The 23,394-nt window shown below is 46.2% G+C and overlaps 1 protein-coding gene across 2 annotated transcripts in view; it reads right to left on the reverse strand.

The window, feature by feature from the left end:
- Positions 1–6,522: 6,522 nt before the first annotated feature.
- The window catches only part of zbtb1 (zinc finger and BTB domain containing 1), a 28,200-nt gene continuing 11,328 nt past the window's right edge, over positions 6,523–23,394 (reverse strand). The window contains exon 2 of one of the 2 annotated variants that reach the window (XM_060829503.1): positions 6,523–10,857. In XM_060829503.1, coding sequence (XP_060685486.1) covers positions 8,846–10,828 — 1,983 coding nt within the window. In that variant the 5' untranslated portion in view covers positions 10,829–10,857 and the 3' untranslated portion in view covers positions 6,523–8,845. Of the gene's footprint in view, positions 10,881–23,394 lie in introns of both variants that reach the window. The other variant, XM_060829504.1, reaches the window with a different exon arrangement.

Raw genomic sequence — 23,394 nt, forward strand, 5'->3', positions numbered from 1 at the left:
ATTACCCAATGATTTCTAGCTGAGCCTTAAATGTACACAAGGAATCGACCGCCATAGTTCTTTGTAACAAGGAGTTCCAAAGACACTCAAGCCTCCAAAACAGAGGGAATGTGATTGCATTGGAAAGGGTGCAGAGGAGATTCACCGGGATGTTGCTTGGAATGTAAAGTCTCAGTTACGAGGACAGACTTTTCCTTGGAGCAACGGCTGCAAGAAGATCTGATTGTGTTTTACAAAATTATGAGAGGCATAGGTAGGATAGATCATGAGAATCTTTCCATATTGTAGATCTCTCTAAAATGAGGTCATAAGTCTAAGATGAGGACTAAGTGGTTTAGAGAAGATCCACAGGGTGCCTGAGAGGGTGATGGAGGCATGTACTCTTGTAACATTTTTGAAGAATCTGAATGAGCACTTAAAATGTTAGTGCACAGTTGGCTATGTGCAGGTAAATGGGATTAGTTTCGTATTTCTTGGTCTGCAAAGATATTGTGAGCTAAAAACCTGTTTCTATGCTATATAACTACACTGAGAATAAATTCCTCCTCATGTCAGTCTTCAGCTGGTGCGTCTTTATTCTACACCCTTTGGTCCGCTACGCTTGCATGGGAGGAAACATGCTCTCGGCATTTATCTTGTCAGGCCCCTTAAGAATCCGATAAGTTTCAATGAGATTATCTCTCATGCTTCTAAACTCCAGTGAGAAGAGTCCCAGCCTGTTTAACCTTTGCTCATAAGACAATTGTTCCATATAGAGAATCATCTTAGTGAAATTCCTCTAAACTGCCTGCAATGAAATATTATCTTTACTTAAATAAGTGGATGCTGCAGTTCTGAATAGAAATTGCTGGCAAAACCCGGCAGGTCTGGTAGCTCTGACTGTGAGCTAGGTTGCATCAGAATAGGGCTCTTTTGTTTCTTTTATCTTTCTCTACTTATGTTTTTCTCTCTCTATACCTTTAAACACCTCTTGACCTGAGCCTGGATGGCATTGGTGACAGCGAAAGCCCTTCACAGGCCTCAAATGGCCCCAGCGTGGACCTTGCATGAGCCCAGACTTCAAGCAAACCAAAAGCTTGGGCCCAGTGCACAGACCTCAAGCGAGCACGTAGTGGACTTGACCTGGCACAGCATGGAGCTTGAGTGGGCTCAGTGCAGACCTTAAGAGGGCCCAGTGCATTGACCTCACATAGGCCTAGCACGGACCTCAAGCAAGCCCTGACTTACTTTTCCACGGCGAGCATCAGAATGGGCGGCTGCTACATTGGCAGAGGTGGTGGTAGGCCCAGCGGCTAAAGATGGTGCCTTCGGATTATTGAGTTCTTTGTTGTTTGGGTTTGGCGGTGGTGAAGCAGTGGCAGAAGAGTATTACAGTGACATCAACAAGGTGGTCCAGTGGCAAGAGACATGACTCTGACATTAGTTGATCCAGCACAGGCAGTGATGGGGGAGGTTCAGCCCAGTAGTAAAGATATCACCTGAAGATCAGCAACGTCGATATTGGTTGAGTTCGGTGTAGATGGCATAGAAGGGGTGGAGTAGGGATGGCAGCACAGGCATCATTGAATACTGATGGACTCTCTTTAAGATAAATTAATGTGAAGTGATTCACTTTGGTAAGAGTAACAAGAAGATGGGGTACTGGGTAGTGTGGATGAGCAGAGGGATCTTGGTGTCCATGTACACAGATCTCTGAAAGTTGCCACCCAGGTAAATAGTGCTGTGAAGAAGGCATATGGCGTACTGGGCTTTATTGGTAGAGGAATTGAGTTCCGGAGTCCTGAGGTCATGTTGCAGTTGTATAAGACTCTGGTGCGGCCGCATCTGGAGTATTGTATGCAGTTTTGGTCGCCATCCTATAGGAAGGATGTGGAGGCACTGGAACGGGTGCAGAGGAGGTTTACCAGGATGTTGCCTGGCATGGTAGGAAGATCGTATGAGGAAAGGCTGAGGCACTTGGGGCTGTTCTCATTGGAGAAAAGAAGGTTTGGGTGACTTGATAGAGGTGTACAAGATGATTAGGGGTTGAGATACGGTTGACAATGAGAACCTTTTTCCACATATGGAGTTAACTATTACGAGGGGGCATAGCTTTAAATTAAGGGGTGGTAGATATAGGACAGATGTTAGGGGTAGATTCTTTACTCAGCGAGTCTGAGTTCATGGAATGCCCTGCCAGTAGCAGTGGTGGACTCACCCTCTTTATGGGCATTTAAATGGGCATTGGATAGGCATATGGAGGAAAGTGGGCTAGTGTAGGTTAGGTGGGCTTGGATCGGCGCAGCATCGAGGGCCGAAGGGCCTGTACTGCGCTGTATTTTTCTATGTTCTATGTTCTAGATCTCTCTTTTCTTTATTCTTAAATTATTGAACATGGCACCTAATTGTGGAGATAAATGAGAGATTTCACTATATTTTTATGTTCATAATACACATTAACAATTTGAACGAAGGAATTGAAAGCCATTTCTCCAAGTTTGCAGATGACACTCAGCTGGGTGTCAGTGGGTGCTGTCAGGAGGACACTAAGAAGCTGCAAGGTGACTTGGACAGATAGGCTGAGTGGATAAACACTTAGCAAATGAAATATAATGTGGATAAATGTGAGGTTATCCACTTTGGTGGCAAAAACAAGGCAGCAGATTATTATCTGAGTGGTGGCAGTTTAGGAAAAGGTGAGATGTAATGAGACCTGGGTGTCATGGTGGAATGGTCATTTGAAGGTTGGTGTGCAGATACAGCAGTCAGGGAGGAAAGCGATTAGCATGCTGGCCTTCATAGTGAGAGGATTCACGTATCAGAGTAAGGATGTCTTGCTGCAGGGCCTTGGTGAGGCGACATCATGAGTATTGCATGCAGTTTTGGTCTCCTAATCGGAGGAAGGACATTCTTCCACTGAGAGTGTCCAGCAAAGGTTCACCAGACTGATTTCCAGAATGGTAGGACTGATATGTGAGGAAATACAGGATCAAATGGGTTTGTACTTGCTGCAATTTAGAAGAATGAGAGGAAATCTCATAGAAATATATAAACTAAAGCACGGTGGCTCAGTGGTTAGCACTGCTGCCTCACAGCGCCAGGGACCCAGGTTCAATTCCCACCTTGGGTAACTGTCTTCGTAGAGTTTGCACATTCTCCCCATGCTTGCGTGGGTTTCCTCTCGGTGCTCCGATTTCCTACCACAGTCTAAAAATGTGCAGGTCAGGTGAATTGGCCACGCTAAATTGCCTGTAGTGTTAGGTGGATCAGTCAGGGGTAAATATAGGAGGGGTGGTTTCTCTTCAGAGGATCAGTGTGGACTTGTTGGGCCGCAGGGCCTGTTTCTACACTGTAGGTAGTCTAATCTAAATTCCTGATGGGACTGGATAGGCTAGATGCAAGAAGAATGTTTCCTGATGTTGGGGAAGTCCAGACCTAGGAGTCACAGTCTAAAAATAAGGGACAAGCCATTCAGGACTGAGATGAGGAGGAATTTCTTCAGTCAGAATTGTGAATACATGGAATCCTTTCCCACAGGAAGCTGTTGGGGCCACTTTATCAGATATCCAAGAGGGAGCTGGACATATCCCTTGCGGCTAAGGGGATCAAGGGATATGGAGAGTAAGCGAGAATGGGATACTGAGATTGTATGAGTAGCCATGATTATGTTGAATGGTGCTGCAGGCTTGAAGGGCTGAATGACCTACTCCTGCACCTATTTTCTACGTTTCTGTATTCTTACTGTAAAATGCACATGACAATAAAACCATTCATTCATCTATAGGAAGACAACAGAGCTAATGTTGAGTCCAGAAACTGGTGATAACGCTCTGACAAAGATCATCTCAGTTAGACTGAAGTCCTGAAGGAGGGTTACACCTGAAACGTTGACTTCTCCCCCTCTTGATGCTACCTGGCCTGCTGTGTTTTTCCAGCCTCCTGCTTATCTAGCTTGGATTCCCGCATCTGCAATTTTATTGTCTCTAATGAGGATCATCGCAGTAGCAAAGAAACGTGTAACATGCCCCAATGACTACCGCCCAATGGCTTTGACGTCTATAATCATGAAATCCTTTGAGGGACTGGTCACGTGGTCCTTCCACATCAACTCTAACCTCCCAGCCTGCCTCGATCCCCAGTAATTTGCCAACTGATGAAAACAAGTCCACAGTGGATGCCATTTCCCTAGCTCTACACTCGTTCCTGGAATATCTGGACAACAAGGATATCTATACTCATACTCATCCACTTCAGCTCTGCCTTCAACACCATAAGTCTCCTCCAGACTAATCTCAAAACTCCGAGCCATAGGTAGGTCTCAGCTCTGCTCTCTGCGGCTGGATCCTCAGATGCCTGAACCACAGACTACAATCAATGAAGAGAAACGGTTCCTTCTCCATGATATCCCTCAACGCTGGCGCTTCCCAAGGAAGGGTTCTCAGCCCTGACGTGCCCCACGTGCACCTTTGACTATGTAGTCAAATTCCAATTAAATGCCATCTACAAGTTTGCTGACGACACCACCATGGTAGGATGGGTATCAAAATAATGATGGCAAGAATACAGGAAGGGGATAGAGGGCTTGATGTCGTGCCCTAACAAACTACCTCTTTCAATGTCTGTAAAACAAAAAAAACTGATCATAGACTTCAGGAAGAGGACGACTCATCCCATTCTACGTCAACGGTGGGTGGAAGGGTCGATAGCATCACTTAGGGGTGACGATAACCAAGAATCTATCCTGGACTTCACATGTAGATGCAAAGATCAAGGCACAACAATGCCTCTTCTTCCTCAGGCGCTTTAGGAAATTCAGTATATCCTTAAGGATCCAAACCAACTTTTATAGGTGCACTACAGGAAGCATACTACCCAGTTACAACAACAGCCTGGTACAACAACTGCTCCGCCCAGGACTGTAAGAAACTACAGAAAGTCGTGTGCACAGCCCAGACCATCACAGAAGCCAATTTCCTATCCATAGACTCCATTTACATAACCCATTGTCAGCCTTTCTGCAGCAATGTCATAAAAGACCCTTCCCACCCCAGTAATCTTCTCTTCCACCTTTTCCATCTGGCAGAAGATACAGAAGCTTGAACACACATTTGGACAGGTTAGAGAACAGCTTCTTCCCTGCCATTAGACCACTGAATAACTTCAAATAATGTTGATCTTGCTTTGCGGACCTCTTGTGCACTGTAACCTGTATGCCACATTCTACATACCCTATTATCTAGATGTGCTTGCTTGCTACAATTTGTCGGTACTAGTTGCAAAACTTTTCACATCACTGAGGAACATGTGGCTAGAATAGATCAAATGAAAAGAATGGCCAGTCTCAAAACACTCATTCTTTCTTCCCAATGTACTCCAAATGTGGTCTCACCAACACCTTGTGCAGTTGTAGTTAAGATATCCCTACTCTCATACTCCAACCCCCGTGAAGTAAGGGCCAACATTCCATTCATTTTCCCGATTACCTGCTGCACCTTGTGCTAACTTTCTGTTTCATTCACGAGTAATCCCAAAGTCCTTTTGTGTTACAGCTTTTGTTTAAATAATAAAAATAGCTTTAAATTAAGGGGTGGTAGGTATAGGACAGATGTTAGGGGTAGATTCTTCACACAGCGGGTTGTGAGTTCATGGAATGCCCTGCCCGTATCAGTGGTGAACTCTCCTTCTTTATGGTCATTTAAGCGGGCATTGGATAGGCATTTGGAAGTTATTGGGCTAGTATAGGTTAGGTAGGATTCGGTCGGCGCAACATCGAGAGCCGAAGGGCCTGTACTGCGCTGTATCCTTCTATGTTCTATGTTCTATGTTCTATAATATTTATTGATCCAATGCTGTCTACACATGGTGTAAGCAATTCCAAAATGACTCTCGGGACAGAGTCCCATTATTTTCCACACCAGATTATCCATTGCAAATACTTCCAGGGTGGGAGGTGGTGTGGGGTGATGAATATTGCCATGCAATTTATTCTTTTTATCATTCACAAAATGAGGCTATTGCTGGCTAGAGCAGCATTTACTATCCATCCGAAGAGGCAGTTATAAGTGAGCCACATTGTTGTGGCTCTAGGAGTTACATGAAGTCCAGACCAGGTAAGGACTGCAGTTTCCTTCACTAAGAACATTGGTGAACCTGGTGAATCAATAGGAGAGTATACAGCAGATAGATGCTGCACACGGAGTATTGGTTATTTATGGATCTGGTGCCAATGAACTAGACTGCTTTGTCCTGGAGCTGCACCTATCCAGGCAAGTGGGAAGTATTCCATCATACCCTTAAAGTTGGTAATCTTGATGAGATGAAAAGGTCAGAAAGTCAATCAGGGTCACAAAGATGATCATCGGATGGAAGCTAAGATCGGTGCATAGCCACGCTCAGGCTGACGTCTCTGCATGGGCATATCGAAGCTTGCTGGTGAAACTGTGACCATTCTGGGATGAGGGAAAGGGTGGAGTGTACTGAGGGCAAGAAGAACACATTGCAAAAATCAAACAACATAAAAACAGGACTCCCAATTAGTGTTGCTGCATACATACTGAACATTTTATTAAAAATGGAATTTAAAAAACTCTGCCAGTCTCTAAACAGAACATCAATTCACAAGTGACTTTGTGTACTGCTACTGTAAGGCAAGATCCAGTAAAATCAGCTGGTTACAACCTGCAAACATTCTGACTCCTTAAATTAGCAATATTGCTGTTTGATTGTCCAAAATTAGCAATGAAGGGGGCAGCACACAGCATCCAAGAGATCAAGAGAGAGGCAGAGATGGCTTATGAAGAGGGAGGGGGGGCACAGAGAACTGGTTAAAGAACTGCCTGGGAAGCTGCTGCTGCTATACTCTTGGATCTAGTGCTTCGATCCCATGGTTCCTCTCATTATCAAAAGGACAGGTCTGACCCACTCTGAGGATTAGGGGCAGGGCAGACAAGAATCTCCAGGACAGCAGACCTGGCTCTGGGACATGAGAGTCAGATTACTCCTCAGCACCAGCCACTGCTCAATCCTGCAGGATAAGTAAGGCAAGAGCATACAGAATGAAAAGTATAACCCCATATAGCACCGAGGATCAGAGAGACCTTGGTTTGCATGAACACCTGCCCCTTATGGTGGCAGGACAGCTCGATAAAGTGGTTAAGATGGCATATGGGGATTCTTTGTCTTTTTTAGTCAACGCATAGAGTTGAACAGCAGGGAAGTTATGCCGGAACTGCATAAAACTTTGGTTAGGCCACAGCTAGAGTATTGTGTGCAGTTCTGGAGTCTACCTTAAAGGAGGGATATGTTAGCACCGGAGAGCGGACAGAGGATATTTACCAGGATATTGCCTCGGCTGGAGAGTTTCACTTGTGAAAGACAGATTGGGAGCAGAGGAGACTGAGGGGCACGTGGTTGAGATGTTTCCCTTTGATGGGAGGATTAACAAGTGGATACAGACATTTAAGGTAAGGAATAGAAGGTTTAGAGGGAAAGAGAGGCAACGCTTTTTCACCCTGAGGGTGGTGGGAATCACTACCAGTAAGGCTGGTAGATGGAAAAACTCTCAACTTTGACATAGCATTTAAATGTGCACTCATGATGTCAAGGCAATGGGCCACGTGCTGGGAAACGGGATTAGACAGTTAACCATTTTGACCAGAGCAGACTCAATGGGCTGCAGGACTGTTTTCCATGTTTTAGAGATCTAGTTCCCAGTCTGCTTTTTTCTTTAAATTACAGTCAATCTGTGTCTGCTTCTGGAAGTAGTTCTTAGTTACCCTGTCAGAAACGTAAGGGGTAAATTTGGAACACAGCATTCAAATCTTGCCTTAACCATCTCTACTTCAAAGGAGAACAATTCTGCCTCCTCCAGTTGATGTTTAGATACAGGTCCAGATGTAAAAACAAAGTGCTGTGGATGCTAGCGATCTGAAACAACCACAGGGAATGCTGAAGAAACTCAGCAGCATCTGCGGAGAGAACAATGTGGATCTAATGTTGAGCCAAGTATGATTTTACTCCTTTAAAAAAAGGTCCTTTAAGAAGTCATACCTGACTCAAAATGTTTACTGTTTCTCTCTTCACAGATGCTGCCAGACCTGCTGAATTCCTCCAGCATTCTATTTTAATATTAGGTAAAGGTGTGCCTCTGTCAGTTGTTAGTCCCAGTGCTTTTGCATAACAAGAACCTATTCCTGATTGTGAACAAGTGTTCTTAAACAGAGTAATGAAATTAGACCATCATTCCGAGATGGAAAAAAGTGGACATTATTTTAAAAATACATTGCATTCCTACAGCCATGTGCAAATTGTCAATTGCCATTACAATGGAGAAAGCACCACCCAGGTCTTGGTTCCCAAAATCACATAATAATCAATGAGATATACTTGATAAATCTGAGCATTATATTATGGAATTAAAGTCAACAGTGTCAGTTCCTCCTCTGTGTGTCAGCGATACTATGTCCAACCATCCCACGGGATTCCAGTCCTGAGACATATGATCTCATTTTGCGTTTGTAATGCGGTCAGTCGGAGCAAAGGACATTTCTGAAGTATGATACCAGACTTTGACATATTAACTCCGTTTCTCTCCTTTGCTGCCAGACCTGCTGAGTTTCTCCAACATCCTCTGCGTGATGGTTTCTCGTAGGGACGTGACTTGGCATTACTACCACCAGTCGTGACATTCTGGCAAGGGCTGCGATGAACGCTGGGCCTTGCTGAGATCAGTTCTCTGGTGAATAGTGCCAGGGAGGACAACACCAGAGAAGGTGAGGAGGTGGGATGGATCATCCCACTGAAAACAAACTCTAGGCAGGTTTATGGCAGGTCCAGTGGAATACTTTAGGAGGGTAGGGGTAGTCATTCACAGCTTCTTGGTGTGGCTGGTTAGATGGTGCATTGTAAGCTCCTTCTTCAATTTGAACTTGTCCCCACACAAGGTGCAGGTGTGAAGGTGGACGTCAGTGTGACGTTCCAGCAGCTCCCCATCCTCAAACACCTGGAAGCAGACCTCACAGATGACTTCTCGGCCCACCAGATGAGACACCATGTGGCGCAGGTGGTCATGCTTGCGGTAGCTGCCCTGGCCACACCTGGGGCAGACATAACGGGCATCTCCCCGGTGCATGTCCAAATGCAGTCGGAGCAGGCGTTCCCGCAGGAACTCCTTGCCGCAGATCTGGCAGGCAAACTCCTTCTCCTTGGTGTGGGTGGTGAAGTGCTCTCGCAGGTGGCACCGCTGGTAAAAGGCCTTGCCGCAGAGGTTACACACGTGCTTCCGCCGGTCCACCCTCTCGGGCGGGGTTTCACGGGGCGCCTGGCCGAACATGCAGCGGGAAATGTGCTCCACCCACAGCTTCTCCTGGTCGAAGGCCCGGGCGCACTGCGAGCACTGGAAGTGGCGGCCGACGTGCCGGTACATGTGCTCCTGCAGCTGGTACCGCTGTTTGAAGCTGCCCCCGCACACCTGGCAGGTGAACCTGGCCAGCTGAGGGCCCGGCGGCGAGTCTCCCGGGGGTGCCGGGGTTGATGGGGGAACGGGCTGCCCGCTGTTGGCCTGCCAGGGGTACAGGGCGTCGTGGCCGCCCAGGCAGCGCTCAGCGTGCTCCTGCAAGCGGCCACCCTTCACCAGGAGGCGGCCACACTTGCCACATGCGCACACGCTGTCCACGTGGTGGGCCACGTAATGGCCGGCGCGCTCACTCTCGGGCAGTGCCACTCCGCAGAGCTCACAGGCCGGCCCCAGCGGGCTGCCTCGTCCCTCTTGTGGCTCCAGCTTCAAGGGGCGCCCTTCCTCCTCCTCTTCCTCCTCATCGTCGTCCTCCTCTTCGTCCTCTTCCGCGGCCCACTTGGGGTGACCCTCCGACGGCCGGTGCCCCCCGCAGGCCAGCGCTTTCTCCTCCTCCTCGTCGTCCGAGGCGAGCTCGCCGTCGTCCGCCACCTGCACCACGGTGATGTCGCGCAGGTCGACGGCCGCCGTGTCATCGGGCTCTGTCTTCACCGGCGGGCGGCCGCCCCCCGTGCCGTTCACCTCAGGCGGCACCAATGGTGGCTCCGCGGAGCCGGGCCGCCCGCTGGGTCCCGCCTTAATGGCATCGCCCTCGCGCTCCGGCCCCTCAGGGGGCGCAGGCGCACGCCGGCTGTTGCAGGTCAGCGCATGCTCATTGAGCAGCTTCTCGCAGCTGAAGACGAAGCCGCAGCAGTCGCACGTGTAGCACTTGCCGAAGCGGGGGTGAAGCCTGCCCTTTAGGCCCGGGCGACCCTGCTTCCTGGCCGGGGCCTCCATGGAGGTGGTGGTGGTGGTGGCGGCGGGGGACGGCAGCGGCGGCGCAACTGCGGGGGCAGCGCTGAGGCCGTTGACCTCGGGGCTCGGTTCCCGCCGCCTCCTCTTGACCAGCTCTCCCGGCGGCTCCTCGTACATCCGTACCCCGAACATCATGGCGCCTTTCGGCTGGGCCGCAGTCGCTGGTGGGGACGGGGTGGCCTTGCCGTCGCTCTGCTGCAGTTCATCCAGGCTCTTGGGCACGTAGTAGAGCTGCAGGAAGGTCATGGCGGATCGCAGCTCCTCAAAGTCCGAGGGGACTCCAACCAGCCTGCCCAGGTACATGATCTGCAGGATGAGGTCGAAGCACTCGGCACTGATGTTGACGTTGCTGAGGCTCAGGTTCCCAGTCAGCTGCTGGCTGATGAACATCATTCGGAAGTAGGAGCTGCAGGCGGTCAGCACGGCGCGGTGAGCTCGGAAGTAGATGTCATTAATGATGATGCAACAGTCGCACAGGAATCCCCACTCCCTCTGGTTGTTCAGCTGCTGGAGAACGTACTCACTGTGACTCAGCCTTGGCATCCTGGACCACCCGCCAGTCAGCCCGGTCCCTGCAAGGAAGCAGAAAGTCGGACTAGTGCCGCAAATTAATTAGAGAATCACTGCCATTCAGCCCACCCATTCCACACTGGCCCTTTCAAAAAGAGCCACGCAGATACACACATTCCAAACCTCCAACAAACAGGACAAATAATTGAAAAAAGGGCAATTTTTTTCGTAACTTCCTCACAAAGACGAGAACATCGTGACACCAGCCCCAGAGTCTGCAACCTGCCACTAAGGATCTCCTTTGTCCCTCCTGGGCCACCATTTCTAAACTAGGTAACATTCACATGAGAAAGGTCAATGTGCATTCAAATTAAAGTAAAGTAATCAGTTATACTATTAAGACAGCCCAACCACCAATTTCACGTTACTTAAGGTTTAGATTAGATTACTTACAGTGTGGAAAAGGCCCTTCGGCCCAACAAGTCCACACCGACCCGCCGAAGCGCAACCCACCCATACCCCTACATTTACCCCTTACCTAACACTACGGGCAATTTAGCACGGCCAATTCACCTGACCTGCACATCTTTGGACTGTGGGAGGAAACCGGAGCACCTGGAGAAAACCCATGCAGACACGGGGAGAATGTGCAAACTCCACACAGTCAGTCGCCTGAGGTGGGAATTGAACCCGGGTCTCAGGCGCTGTGAGGCAGCAGAGCTAACCACCGTGCCGCCAGTTTATGAAAATGCAAATTCAGAGCATGCTATTCCACCCCATTGCTCTCTATCATTCTATAAGATTATGATTTCTGAATGTAACCCCAACTCCACATGCTCATCTACCCTCGCAATAACCATTCACTTACTTGTCAATCTATCCACCTCAGCCTTAAAAATATTCAAGGACTTTGTATCCACTACTTTTCAGAGAGAGAATTCCAAAAACCCTAAGTGGGGAAAAAAATCATCTCAACTGTGCGTTAAATGAGCAACCCTGATTTGTAGCTGAAAATTTGTTGCTGGAAAAGCTCAGCAGCATCCAAGGTCAGGCAGCATCCAAGGAGCAGGAGAATCGACGTTTTGAGCATAAGCCCCTCTTCAGGAATGAGGAAAGTGTGTCCAGCAGGCTAAGATAAAAGATAGGGAGGAGGGGTGTTGGAAATGTGATTGGTGGAAGGAGGTTAAGGTGAGGGTGATAAGCCGGGGGGGGGGGGGGGGGGGGGGGGAAGAGGTCAGGAAGAAGATTGCAGGTTAGGAAGGTGGTGCTGAATTCGAGAGTTGGGACTGAGACAAGATGGGGGGAGGAGAAATGAGGAAACTGGAGAAATCTGAGTTCATCCCTTGTGGTTGGAGGGTTCCTAGGCGGAAGAGGAGGCACTCTTCCTCCAGTCGTCGTGTTGTCTCAGTCCCAACCCTCGAACTCAGCACCACCTTCTTAACCAGCAACCTTCTTCCTGACCTCTCCACCCCCACCTATCACCCTCACCTTAACCGAAATGTCGATTCTCCTGCTCCTTGGATGCTGCCTGACCTGCTGCACTTTTCCAGCAACACATTTTCAGCTCTGATCTCCAGTGTTTGCAGTCCAAATTTTAACCCTGATTTGTAAACAATGATCCCCTAATTCTCAAATCCGCCACAAGAGGACTCCTCTCCACATCCACCTGGTCAAGTCCCCTCCAGATCTTTATGACATTTCAATCAAGTTACCTTTTGCTCTTTTAAAATGCGGCAAATACAAGCGTAGCCTCTCCAACTTTTCCTCAAATGACATTCGAGTTGTTATTCTAATAAATCTTTTTAAACTGTTTAAACAAGGTGACCAGTATTTTGCACAGTATTCCAGATATGGTCCCAACAGTGCCCTGTATAACTGAAACATAACCTCTCTTTTTGTATTTAATTCCCCTCAAATGAAAACATGTTGTTCACTTTCCTAATTACCTGCTGTACGTACATATAACTGATTATGATTCATTTTACTTTCTACCTCTCAGAATTCTGAACGTTTTCACCATTTAGATGACTGTATATGCTTAGGTTGTATTTTTCTTACAGAATGGACAGTTGCAATATTTTCTGATGTTTTTTTTAGATTAGATTAGATTTACAGTGTGGAAACAGGCCCTTCGGCCCAACAAGTCCACACCGACCCGCCGAAGCGGCTCGCAACCCTCCCATACCCCTACATTTACCCCTTACCTAACACTACGGGCAATTTAGCTTAGCCAATTCACCTGACCCGCACATCTTTGGACTGTGGGAGGAAACCGGAGCACCCGGAGGAAACCCACGCAGACACGGGGAGAACGTGCAAACTCCACACAGTCAGTCGCCTGAGTCGGGAATTGAACCCGGGTCTACAGGCGCTGTGAGGCAGCAGTGCTAACCACTGTGCCACCGTGCCGCTCATGTTATAGTCTATTCACCAGTTTTATTTTGTCCACTTCATTCATTTTTGATTGTAATATGGCTTTTCAGTTCCAAAGAAAAGTCATTTTGACTCAAGATATTAAGTTTCTCTCTCCACGATTGCTGCCAGACCTGCTGAGTTTCTCCAACACTTATTTCAGACGACAAGACCATCAGAAATAGGAACAGGCCATTTCCCCCCTCCCCCTGACCTGAGTCAGCTCCACCATTCCATAGGATCCGACATTCCTCACGTCCACTTTCCTCCCCTTTCCCTGTAACCCTTGATTCCCCAATGATCAGAAACTCTATCCAAGCCTCAATTATATGCAAGTATGCTGCCCCCCAGCTCTTTGTGACTAGGAGTTGCAGAGATTCTCAACCCATCGATAAGCAATTCCATATGTCTTAATTTGGCATCTCTATTCTGACACTACACCCCCAAGCCCTCCTCTCACTTGGGTAAACATCCTCTCAGCATTTACTCCATCAAGCCCTTTAAGAATCCTACATGTTACAATCAGATCGCCTCTCATTTTTCTAAATCCCAGGGAGTGGAGTCCCAGCCTGTTTCAAACTTTGTTCATAACAGTCCCCATTCATTTTCAAAATAAAAACTAAAAATTGGTGACTCGTATTAATTCGGAGGTGTGGGGATAAAGGTAATGTCATTTTGCATATGAAAAGCAAAAAATGCTTGTGTTCTTATAATCATCTTGTAATAGACAGACTTTAAGGAAACTTTTGTCAGCAAAGGCTTGTTGAAAGTAAACACTAAGTCGAGATGTGTGAAGTTAAGGCAATTGTTGGGACTTTCACTGTTCCTGAGAATGATATTCGGAATGATTTATCACCTCAACAACTCTATTTTAAAAATATGGTTGTAATTATAAAATGACTGTGGAATTCTGTCACAAAAAGTGGTTGAGGCTAAAACATTGAATGTTTTCAAAGGAGTTGCTTAAAAATCTCAACACCAGGTTATAGTCCAACAGGTTTGTTTGGAAGCACTAGCTTTCGGAGCGCTGTTCCTTCAGATGGTTGTGGAGAATAAGATGGTGCTATTGGAATTTATAGCCAAAGGAGTCCAGTGTCATGGAGGTGCGATACAGTAAAACAATTTCAGATCAAATCTTTCATCTTTAAGAATGGGATATCTGTTCTTTGCTATGTAGATCCCAGAACTTATTCAAAGGAATTAGTTATAGTTCTGAGGGATCAAAGGATGGGATGAAAGTAGAACAAGCAACTGAGTTGGATCATCCATGATCATATTGAATGGTTCCAAGGGCCGAATGGTTTGAAAAAAAAAGGAATAGGCCAAAGGCAATATCCATAATAGTGATGTAACTACTACTCAAACAGATTCATGTACAGCATATTGCAGTTTCTATTTGTTTAATTAATTATTTAAACAAATAAAGTGCAGGTATTCGGCCATTTATTCCCAGAAAAGGTTATAGGGATGGGGGTGATCAGATCAGCCATGATCTTCCTGAATGACAGAACAGGGCCGAGTGGCCTACTCCTGACCCACCTGCATTTAGAACCTCACAGCTTTCTTAACAGTACCACCAGAATTCCAGTGTCCCCTCTGTACTAACTTCAGACAATGCAGTGTTCCCTCAAGAAAATGGATTATGGTTTATTATCTGTGATGTTTGTTTGGGTATGTAGATGACTCAAAGCTGTTGGTTGAAGAGCTGATTTGCAATGCAGAGTGATGCCAACTGTATGGGTTCAGTTCCCACACTAGCTGAGATTATTGAGAAGCAGAGTCCTTCATAATCTCTCCCTTTGCCTTAGGCATGCTGACCCTCACCAGTCACCCCTCTCCAACGAGAGAGAGGGGCACGACGGTCCTCTGGGATTATGGTGGCTTTATGCAAGTATCTGTTAAAGCTGATTTGCATCCACAGGAACTAATACGAACAAAACAGGATACCGGAGATAGTAGAGTTTTAGAGGAGTTGCTGGTTCAGGATTTGCTCAGTTTGTGTTTACTCTCAGTCCCTGATATGCCCTTTGCCAATGAAGGACACTCTGGGATGTTCGTGCTGGATTGGGGTCACCTCTGTCTCAGAGTTGTAGGTGACATGGCGTTCACCAGACAAACCGAAGTAGGGAGCAGGAATCCAGGCTGATATTTTCCCTGACTGATGCAAGTGAGCTGAACTCTTAGTAGCCAGTTACACCCCTATAACTGAACGTATTCTAACTCAGTGTCCTCTGACCTCGACCTCCTGTGTCCCAGACTGAAGGGAGGGACTCAGCTGAGATCAGAGTCCAACTAGCAACAACACCCGTACTAAATCGACACAAGTGACAGTCACAGGAAGACAGGAAACATCCTTCAAAGTTTCCATTATCGCACATCTGGTTAAACCCAGCATAAAAGACAACATGGGCTGCAAAACATTCTGACGTTGTGCCAATGTAAACAATTTCAATCAATACCAGCATCAAACCACAGCTGTTAATGGTGCCTTCGTACAGGCCAAGACCAAGTCTAGGATACGTAGACCAGTCAGCTTAATACAGGAGTAGGAAAGATAATGGAATCTTCTCATGAACAGAACAGAAAAATATCCCAAAACTAAAAAGTCTAAACAGCCAGCGAGGATTCCAAAGTAGTAGTTCACATTTGAGCACTCAACTTTTATAGTCATAGAGATGTACAGCATGCAAACAAACCCTTTGGTCCAACCCGTCCATGCTGACCAGATATCCCAACCCAATCTAGTCCCACTTGCCAGCACTCAGCCCATATCCCTCCAAACCCTTCCTATTCATATACCCATCCAAATGCCTCTTAAATGTTGCAATTGTACCAGCCTCCACCACTTCCTCTGGCAGCTCATTCCATACACGTACCACCCTCTGAGGAAAAGTTGCCCCTTGGATCTCTATTACATCTTTCCCCTCACATCCTAAACCTATGCCCTCTAGTTCTGGACTCCCCGACCCCAGGGAAAAGACTGCCTATTTATCCTATCTATGCCCCTCATAATTTTGTAAACCTCTAAGATCACCCCTCGGTCACCCCAGCCTGTTCAGCCTCTCCCTGTAGCTCAGATCCTCTTTCACAGGATGTGGGCATCACTGGCTGGGTCAGCATTTATTGTCCATCCCTAACTGACCCTTGAACTGATGGCTCTCTAGGCTATTTCAGGGGGCAGCCAGGAGTCAGCCACATTGCTGTGGGCCTGGAGTCACATGTAGCACAGAGCAGGGAAGGACAGCAGATTTCCTTCTCTAAAGGATATCAGTGAACCAGATGTGCTTTTAAATGGCAATTCATGATGGTTTCGTGGTCATTGTTACTGAGAACAGCTTTTAATTAGATTTTTTTAATACCCAAATTCAAATCGCACCAACTCCCATGGTGGGATTTGCAACCATGCATTAGCCTAGGCCTCTGCATTACCAGTTTCCAAAATTGTATATATTCTTGAAAGGATGCATCAGAAAATAGCAATAATATACATTAGTAAATATTTTCTTGGAGTGTACACAAGGCGATTTTTATAGACCACCAGCTAGTGAACAGGTTATCCTATATTGTGTTATTCAATGAGGGGGATTAATAAATCATCTTTATGTAAGGCCCTTTAGGGAAGAATGACTGTAACGTGGTGGAATTCTTCACTGGGTGTAAAATGAAGCGGTCCATTTGAAGCTAGGGTCCTAAATCTAGCCCAAGGAAATTAGGAAGGCATGACGCATGAGTTGGCTATGATAGATTGGGTAAGTCCATTAAAGAGCATAACAATAGATAGGAAATAGTTAATATTTAAACAGTGAAAGCATGCGCATTGCAACAGTTATATGCTCTATTCTGGTGCAAAAAATATAACAGGAAACTACTAATTATGAAAGTAAGGATAGTCTTAGATCCAAAGAAGTTATAAAAAGTTTCTAAAAGTGGAGGAGATTACTACAGACTGGTTGGAGTTGGTGGGGTCGTGTGGGGGGGGGGTGGAGTTTGGCTGGCAACATGTAGCTGACTGACTGAAGTGGAATGGTATCCACTTGTCAGTGACAAAGCCCTTCTGACTACCAACAACTACATGATTGGCTCCCAGGTAGCTGATTAGTTTGGGGCTGTGAATGTTCAGTCAGAAGGCATTGGACCTCTGCAGAGAATGGAAGGTGCTTGCCTTTCTCTGCTGTCAAAACAAAAAAAAAGCCTCAAGCCTGAAGAAAACTTATTTAATTTCCCTTCATCAGTTGCTATAAGCTGTGGCTTTTAACCAATAAGTCAGAGCCTTTGTTAGTGTGCACCAGTCTCTCTCTGCATCCTACAAGTGAAAATACGTGGAGAAGGAAAATCAAGGAGCAGCAGGTCCTGACAAGCCAAAAGGATCATCTCAAATGAACCCTGTGTACAATGACCGGTGAACTGCTTTCTCAGTCCTTCCCTTCACGCATAACACAAATGTTTGTTTTATCCTCAGTCTGTGTGGAGGTGGAGTTTCAGAAGGAGGTTAAGAGTTTTAATAATGTCATTCATCTGTAAACTAGAATCTATTTATTTATAATTAACAGTAATTCCTGGTCACTATAGTTCCACTAGGTCCACACTGACCCTCCGAAAAACATCCCACCAGACACTCCTACCCACTATCCAGAGAGGGGGAGAGGGGGAGGGAGGGAGAGGGAGGACTGTGATGGGTTTAATTTGAGAATCACCATGCCTTAGGCGAGGGGAGAGATTGACGAAGAGGGTCCTTCAGGTAATACATCCTATCACTATCACAAACCAGCCGTCCAGCCAACTGAGCTAACCGATAGTAGGTTCTATTATAATGGATGTGAAAACAAGAAACTTAAGAAATACCAATGGAGTACAAAAATAAACATGAGCTTTATAAAATGGAGATTATATTTGTAAACCTACTGGAGCTTTGAGGACATATTAGTTGAATAGATAAGGAACAACTGGATTTTAATATAATTAAACTCTGCTTTCTTCCCACAGATGCCGCCAGAACTACAGAGTCACTGAATTTGAAATGTTAACTCTGCTTTCTTCCCACAGACCTGCTGAGTTTCACCAGCACTTTCTAGATTTACATAGCACTTTTGATAAATCTTAAACAAGAGGTTATTATCAAACCACAAAGAACTGGAGGTAATATACAGTCGTGGATATAGAAATAGTTAGCTGGCAGGACATAGGAGGAATATACGATCTTTTTAAGAGCAGAAGGATACTGCAGCCATTTACAATAGATGTCAACATTTTGGATGAGGAAATCAAATGCACTCTTTCAAAGTTTGCTAAGCATATAAAACTCAAGTTGAGAGTTGTCAGGAAGAAGCAACGAACCTACAAAAGAAGCTTAGACCATTTGACAGGAACGTAAGGGCAGGAGTTAGCTATTCAGCCCATTGACCCTGCCCCACTATGATCATGATTGATTGAATACTTCAATGCCTTTTACTCTCTATATCCCCATATTACCAGTACATAACTGTTAATCAGAAATTAATCAATACTCTACTTTAAATATACTCCAAAACTGAACTTCCACAGCCCTCTGTAGAGCAGAATTCCAAAGATTCATAACCCTCTGAGTAAAAGCAATTCTCACCTCGGACCTAAGCACTTCCCCCTTATTTTTAAAATTGTGCCCCTGGTTCTAGACTCTCCAACCCGGGGAAACACCAGACCTGCATCTAATCTGTCTATCCCTTTCAGTATTTTGTAGGTTTCAATAAAGTCATTTTTCATTCCATAGAAAATGCCCAGTTTGTCCAACCTCTCTGCAGAGGAATGTCCCGCCATCCCAGGAGCAAGTCCAGTGAACCTGTATTGCACTCCCCCAATGGTGATAACATCTTTCCCAAGATAAGGAAATCAAAACCGTACACAATGCTCCAAGTGTGGTCTAATCAAGCTTCTATACAATTGAAGCAAGACTCCATTACTCTTGTACTCAAATCCTCTTGTGATAAAGGCTAACATTCCATTAGCCTCTCAATAGCTTGCTAAACCTGCATGGTGGTCTTCAGTGATTTATTGACAAGGTCACCAAGGTCTTTTTGAACATCTACATTTTCTTTTAAAAGGAAAATGCTCTGAACATCATCTCCCAAAGTGGGTAACCATACATTTTTGCCCATATGATATTGTACCTCTTACGTTCTTGCTCACTCACTAAGCCTCTAGAAATCCTCCTGAAGTCACATACCCATTTAGTTTGGTATCATCCACAAATTTGGAAGTAATGCATTTGGTCCCCACCTTCAAATCCTTCTGAACAACTGGGGCCCAAGTACTAATCCTTACGGTCCAGTTCGGAGGAAAGGTCACTGGACCTGAAATGTTAACTGATTTCTCTCCACAAAATACTGCCAGACCTGCTGAGCTTTTCCAGCAATTTCGGTGTTTGTTTCCGATTTACAACTTTTGGATTTTACTAATCCTTGTGGTACCTCACTTGTCTCACAGCCTCTCAGTGAGAATGACCCATTTATTGTTGCCGTCTTTTTTCCTGTTGTTCCAATCATTAATCCATGCACATACAATACCTACCCCCTATGCTTTAATTTTTCTAACTTGACTCTACAGAGGATGTCATCAAAAGCCTTCTGAAAATCTAAGTATACTACGTCCATCGAATCTCCTTTATCAAATTAGTTAGTAGTACCTTCAAGTTCAACAGTGGTGATAGAAGGATGCGTTTTGGACCAGTGATGTACCAGAAGTATTGGTACTGGATCCACTGCTTTTTGTAATTTATATGAATGATTTGGATGTGAACATAAGAGGTGTGGCCTGCAGATGACACCAATATAGGTGGTGTGGTGCACAGTGAAGATGTTATGAGAAACGTTTGAGGACTTTGGGACTATATTCAACTGGAGTTGAGAAGGATGAGGGGGAATCTGATCGAAACTTCCAGAATACTGAACAGCCTGGACAGAGTGGATGTTGGAAAGACCTTTCCATTGGCAGGAGAGACTTCAAGACTGTGCTGACCCCCTCAAAATGGACACCCTGCAGTTTGTGTATCGACCAGACAGTTCAACAGATGATGCCATTTCCACCACCCTCCATCAGAACTTCACCAACCAGGAGAAGGAGGACACCTACATCAGATTACCGTTCATAAACTTCGGTTTTGCATTTAACACAATCGATCCTCAGCAACTGATTGGAAAGCGGAGTCTGCTGGACCTAAATACCTCCCTCTGTACCTGGATCCTAGACTTGGTGACTGGGAGACCCTCAGTCAGTCCGGATGGGGAACAGCATCTCCAACACCATCACACTGAGCACAGATGGGCCCCTTAGAGCAGTGCTCAGTCCACTGCTGTTCACCCTGATGACAGATGACTGTGCAGCAATGCACAGGCTGAATCACATCATCAAGTTAGTGTCATAGAGATGTATAGCACGGAAACAGACCTTTCGGTCCAACTCGTCCATCCCGACCAGATATCCCAATGTAATCTAGTCCCATTTGCTGGCACTTGGATCACATCCCTCTCAGCCCTTCCTATTCATATACCATCCAGATGCCTTTTAAATAGTGCAATTGTACCAGCCTCCATCACTTCCTCAGACAGCTCATTCCATACATGCACCATCCTTTGCATGAAAAGTTGCCCCGTAGGTCATTTTTATATCTTTCCCCTCTCACCCTAAACCTATGCCCTCTAGTTCTGCACTCCCCCACCCAGGGAAAAGATTTTGTCTATTTATCCCTATATGGCCTATATGATTTTCTAAACCTCTAAGAGGGAACTCCTTAGCCTTTGATGCTCCAGGGAAAACAGCACCAGCCTGTTCAGCCTCTCCTTATAGCTCAGCCTCACCGGCGGCACAGTGGTTAGCACTGATGCCTCACAGCACCAGAGACCCGGGTTCAATTCCCGACTCAGGCGACTGACTGTGTGGAGTTTCCAAATTCTCCCAGTGTCTGCGTGGGTTTCCTCCGGGTGCTCCGGTTTCCTCCCACAGTCACAGATATGTGCAGGTCAGGTGAATTGGCCATGCTCAATTGCTCGTAGTGTTAGGTAAAGGGGTAAATGTAGGGGAATGTGTGGGTTGCGCTTCGGCAGGTCGGTGTGGACTTGTTGGGCCTGTAAGTAATCTAATCTAATCAGATCCTCCAACCCTGGCAACTCCTTGTAAATCTTTTCAGAACCCTTTCAAGTTTCACAACATCTTTCCGATAGGAAGGAGACCAGAATTGCATGCAATATTCCAAAAGTAGCCTAATCAATGCCCTGTACAGCCGCAACATGACCTCCCAGCTCCTGTACTCCATACTCTGATCAATAAAAGGAAAGCATAGCAAAATCCTTCACGATCCTATCTACCTGCGACTCTACTTTCAAAGAGCTATGAACCTGCTCTCCAAGGTCTCTTTGTTCAGCAATACTCCCTAGGACCTTACTATTAAGCGTATAAAGTCCTACTAAGATTTGCTTTCCCAAAATGCAGCACCTCGCATTTATCTATAATAAACTCCATCTGCCACTTCTCAGCCCATTGGCCCATTTAATCAAGATCCTGTTGTAATCTTAAAGGAGAAAGTGAGGACTGCAGATGCTGGAGATCAGAACTGAAAATGTGTTGCTGGAAAAGCGCAGCAGGTCAGGCAGCATCCAAGGAGCAGGAGAATCGACGTTTCAGGCATGAGCCCTTCTTCATTCTGTCCACTACACCTCCAATTTTGGTATCATCTGCCAACTTACGAACTTTACCTCCTATGTTAATATCTAAAATATTTAAATAAATGACAAAAAAAAAGTGGACCCAGCACCGATCCTTGTGGCACTCCACTGGTCTCAGGCCTCTAGTCTGAAAAACAACCCTCCACCACCATCCTCTGTCTTCTACCTTTGAGCCAGTTCTGTATCCAAATGGCTAGTTCTCCCTGTATTCCATGAGATCTAACCTTGCTAATCAGTTTCGCATAAGGAACCTTGTTGAACCCCTTACTGAAGTTCATATAGATCACATCCACCGCTCTGCCCTCATCAATCCTCTGTTACTTTTTCAAAGAACTCAAAGTTTGAGAGACATGATTTCCCATGCAGAAAGCTATGTTGACTATCCTTAATCAGTCCTTGCCTTTCCAAATACATGTACATCTTGTCCCTCAGGATTCCCTCCAACAACTTGCCCACCACGGGCGGCACGGTGGCACAGTGGTTAGCACTGCTGCCTCACAGCGCCTGTAGACCCGGGTTCAATTCCCGACTCAGGCGACTGACTGTGTGGAGTTTGCACTTTCTCCCCGTGTCTGCGTGGGTTTCCTCCGGGTGCTCCGGTTTCCTCCCACAGTCCAAAGATGTGCGGGTCAGGTGAATTGGCCAAGCTAAATTGCCCGTAGTGTTAGGTAAGGGGTAAATGTAGGGGTATGGGTGGGTTGCGCTTCGGCGGGTCGGTGTGGACTTGTTGGGCCGAAGGGCCTGTTTCCACACTGTAAGTCTAATCTAATCTAAAAAAAAAACCCACCAACATTAGGCTCACCGGTCTACAGTTCCCTGGCTTGTCCTTACCACCTTCCTTAAAGAAGCCAACTTCCAGTCTTTTGGCACCTCATCTGATGATACAGATATCTCAGCAAGAGGCCCAGCACTCACTTCTCTAGCTTCCCACAGATTTCTAGGTTACACCTGATCAGGTCCTGGGGATTTATCCACCTTTCTGCATTTCAAGACATCCAGCACTTCCTCCTCTGTAATATGGACATTTTTCAAGATGTCACCATCTATTTCTCACATTCTGTATCTTCCATGTCCTTCTCCACAGTAAACACTGACGCAAAATACTCGTTTAATTTCTTCCCCATCACCTGCAGCTCCATACAAAAGGCCGCCTTGATTTTTGAGGGGTCCTATTAGCTGCAGTGGCTAACGGACTGGGGCAGAGCCAACAACCTGTCTCTGAATGTGGACAAAATGAAAGGGATGGTTGTTGACTTCAGGAGGGCACGGAGTGACCACACTCCACTGGATATAGATGGTTCCCCCGTGGAGATCGTGAAGAGCACCAAATTTCTTGGCGTAAACCTGGCGGAGAATCTCACCTGGACACAACACAAGCTCCATAGCCAAGCAAGCCCAGCAGCATCTCTATTTTTGCACAGGTTGAGGAGAGCCCACCCCCAGCCCTCCATCCTCACCACGTTCTACAGAGGGTTCATTGAGAGTACCCCGAGC

This window comes from Hemiscyllium ocellatum, chromosome 8, assembly GCF_020745735.1.
Source record: "Hemiscyllium ocellatum isolate sHemOce1 chromosome 8, sHemOce1.pat.X.cur, whole genome shotgun sequence".
Lineage (NCBI taxonomy): Eukaryota > Metazoa > Chordata > Chondrichthyes > Orectolobiformes > Hemiscylliidae > Hemiscyllium > Hemiscyllium ocellatum.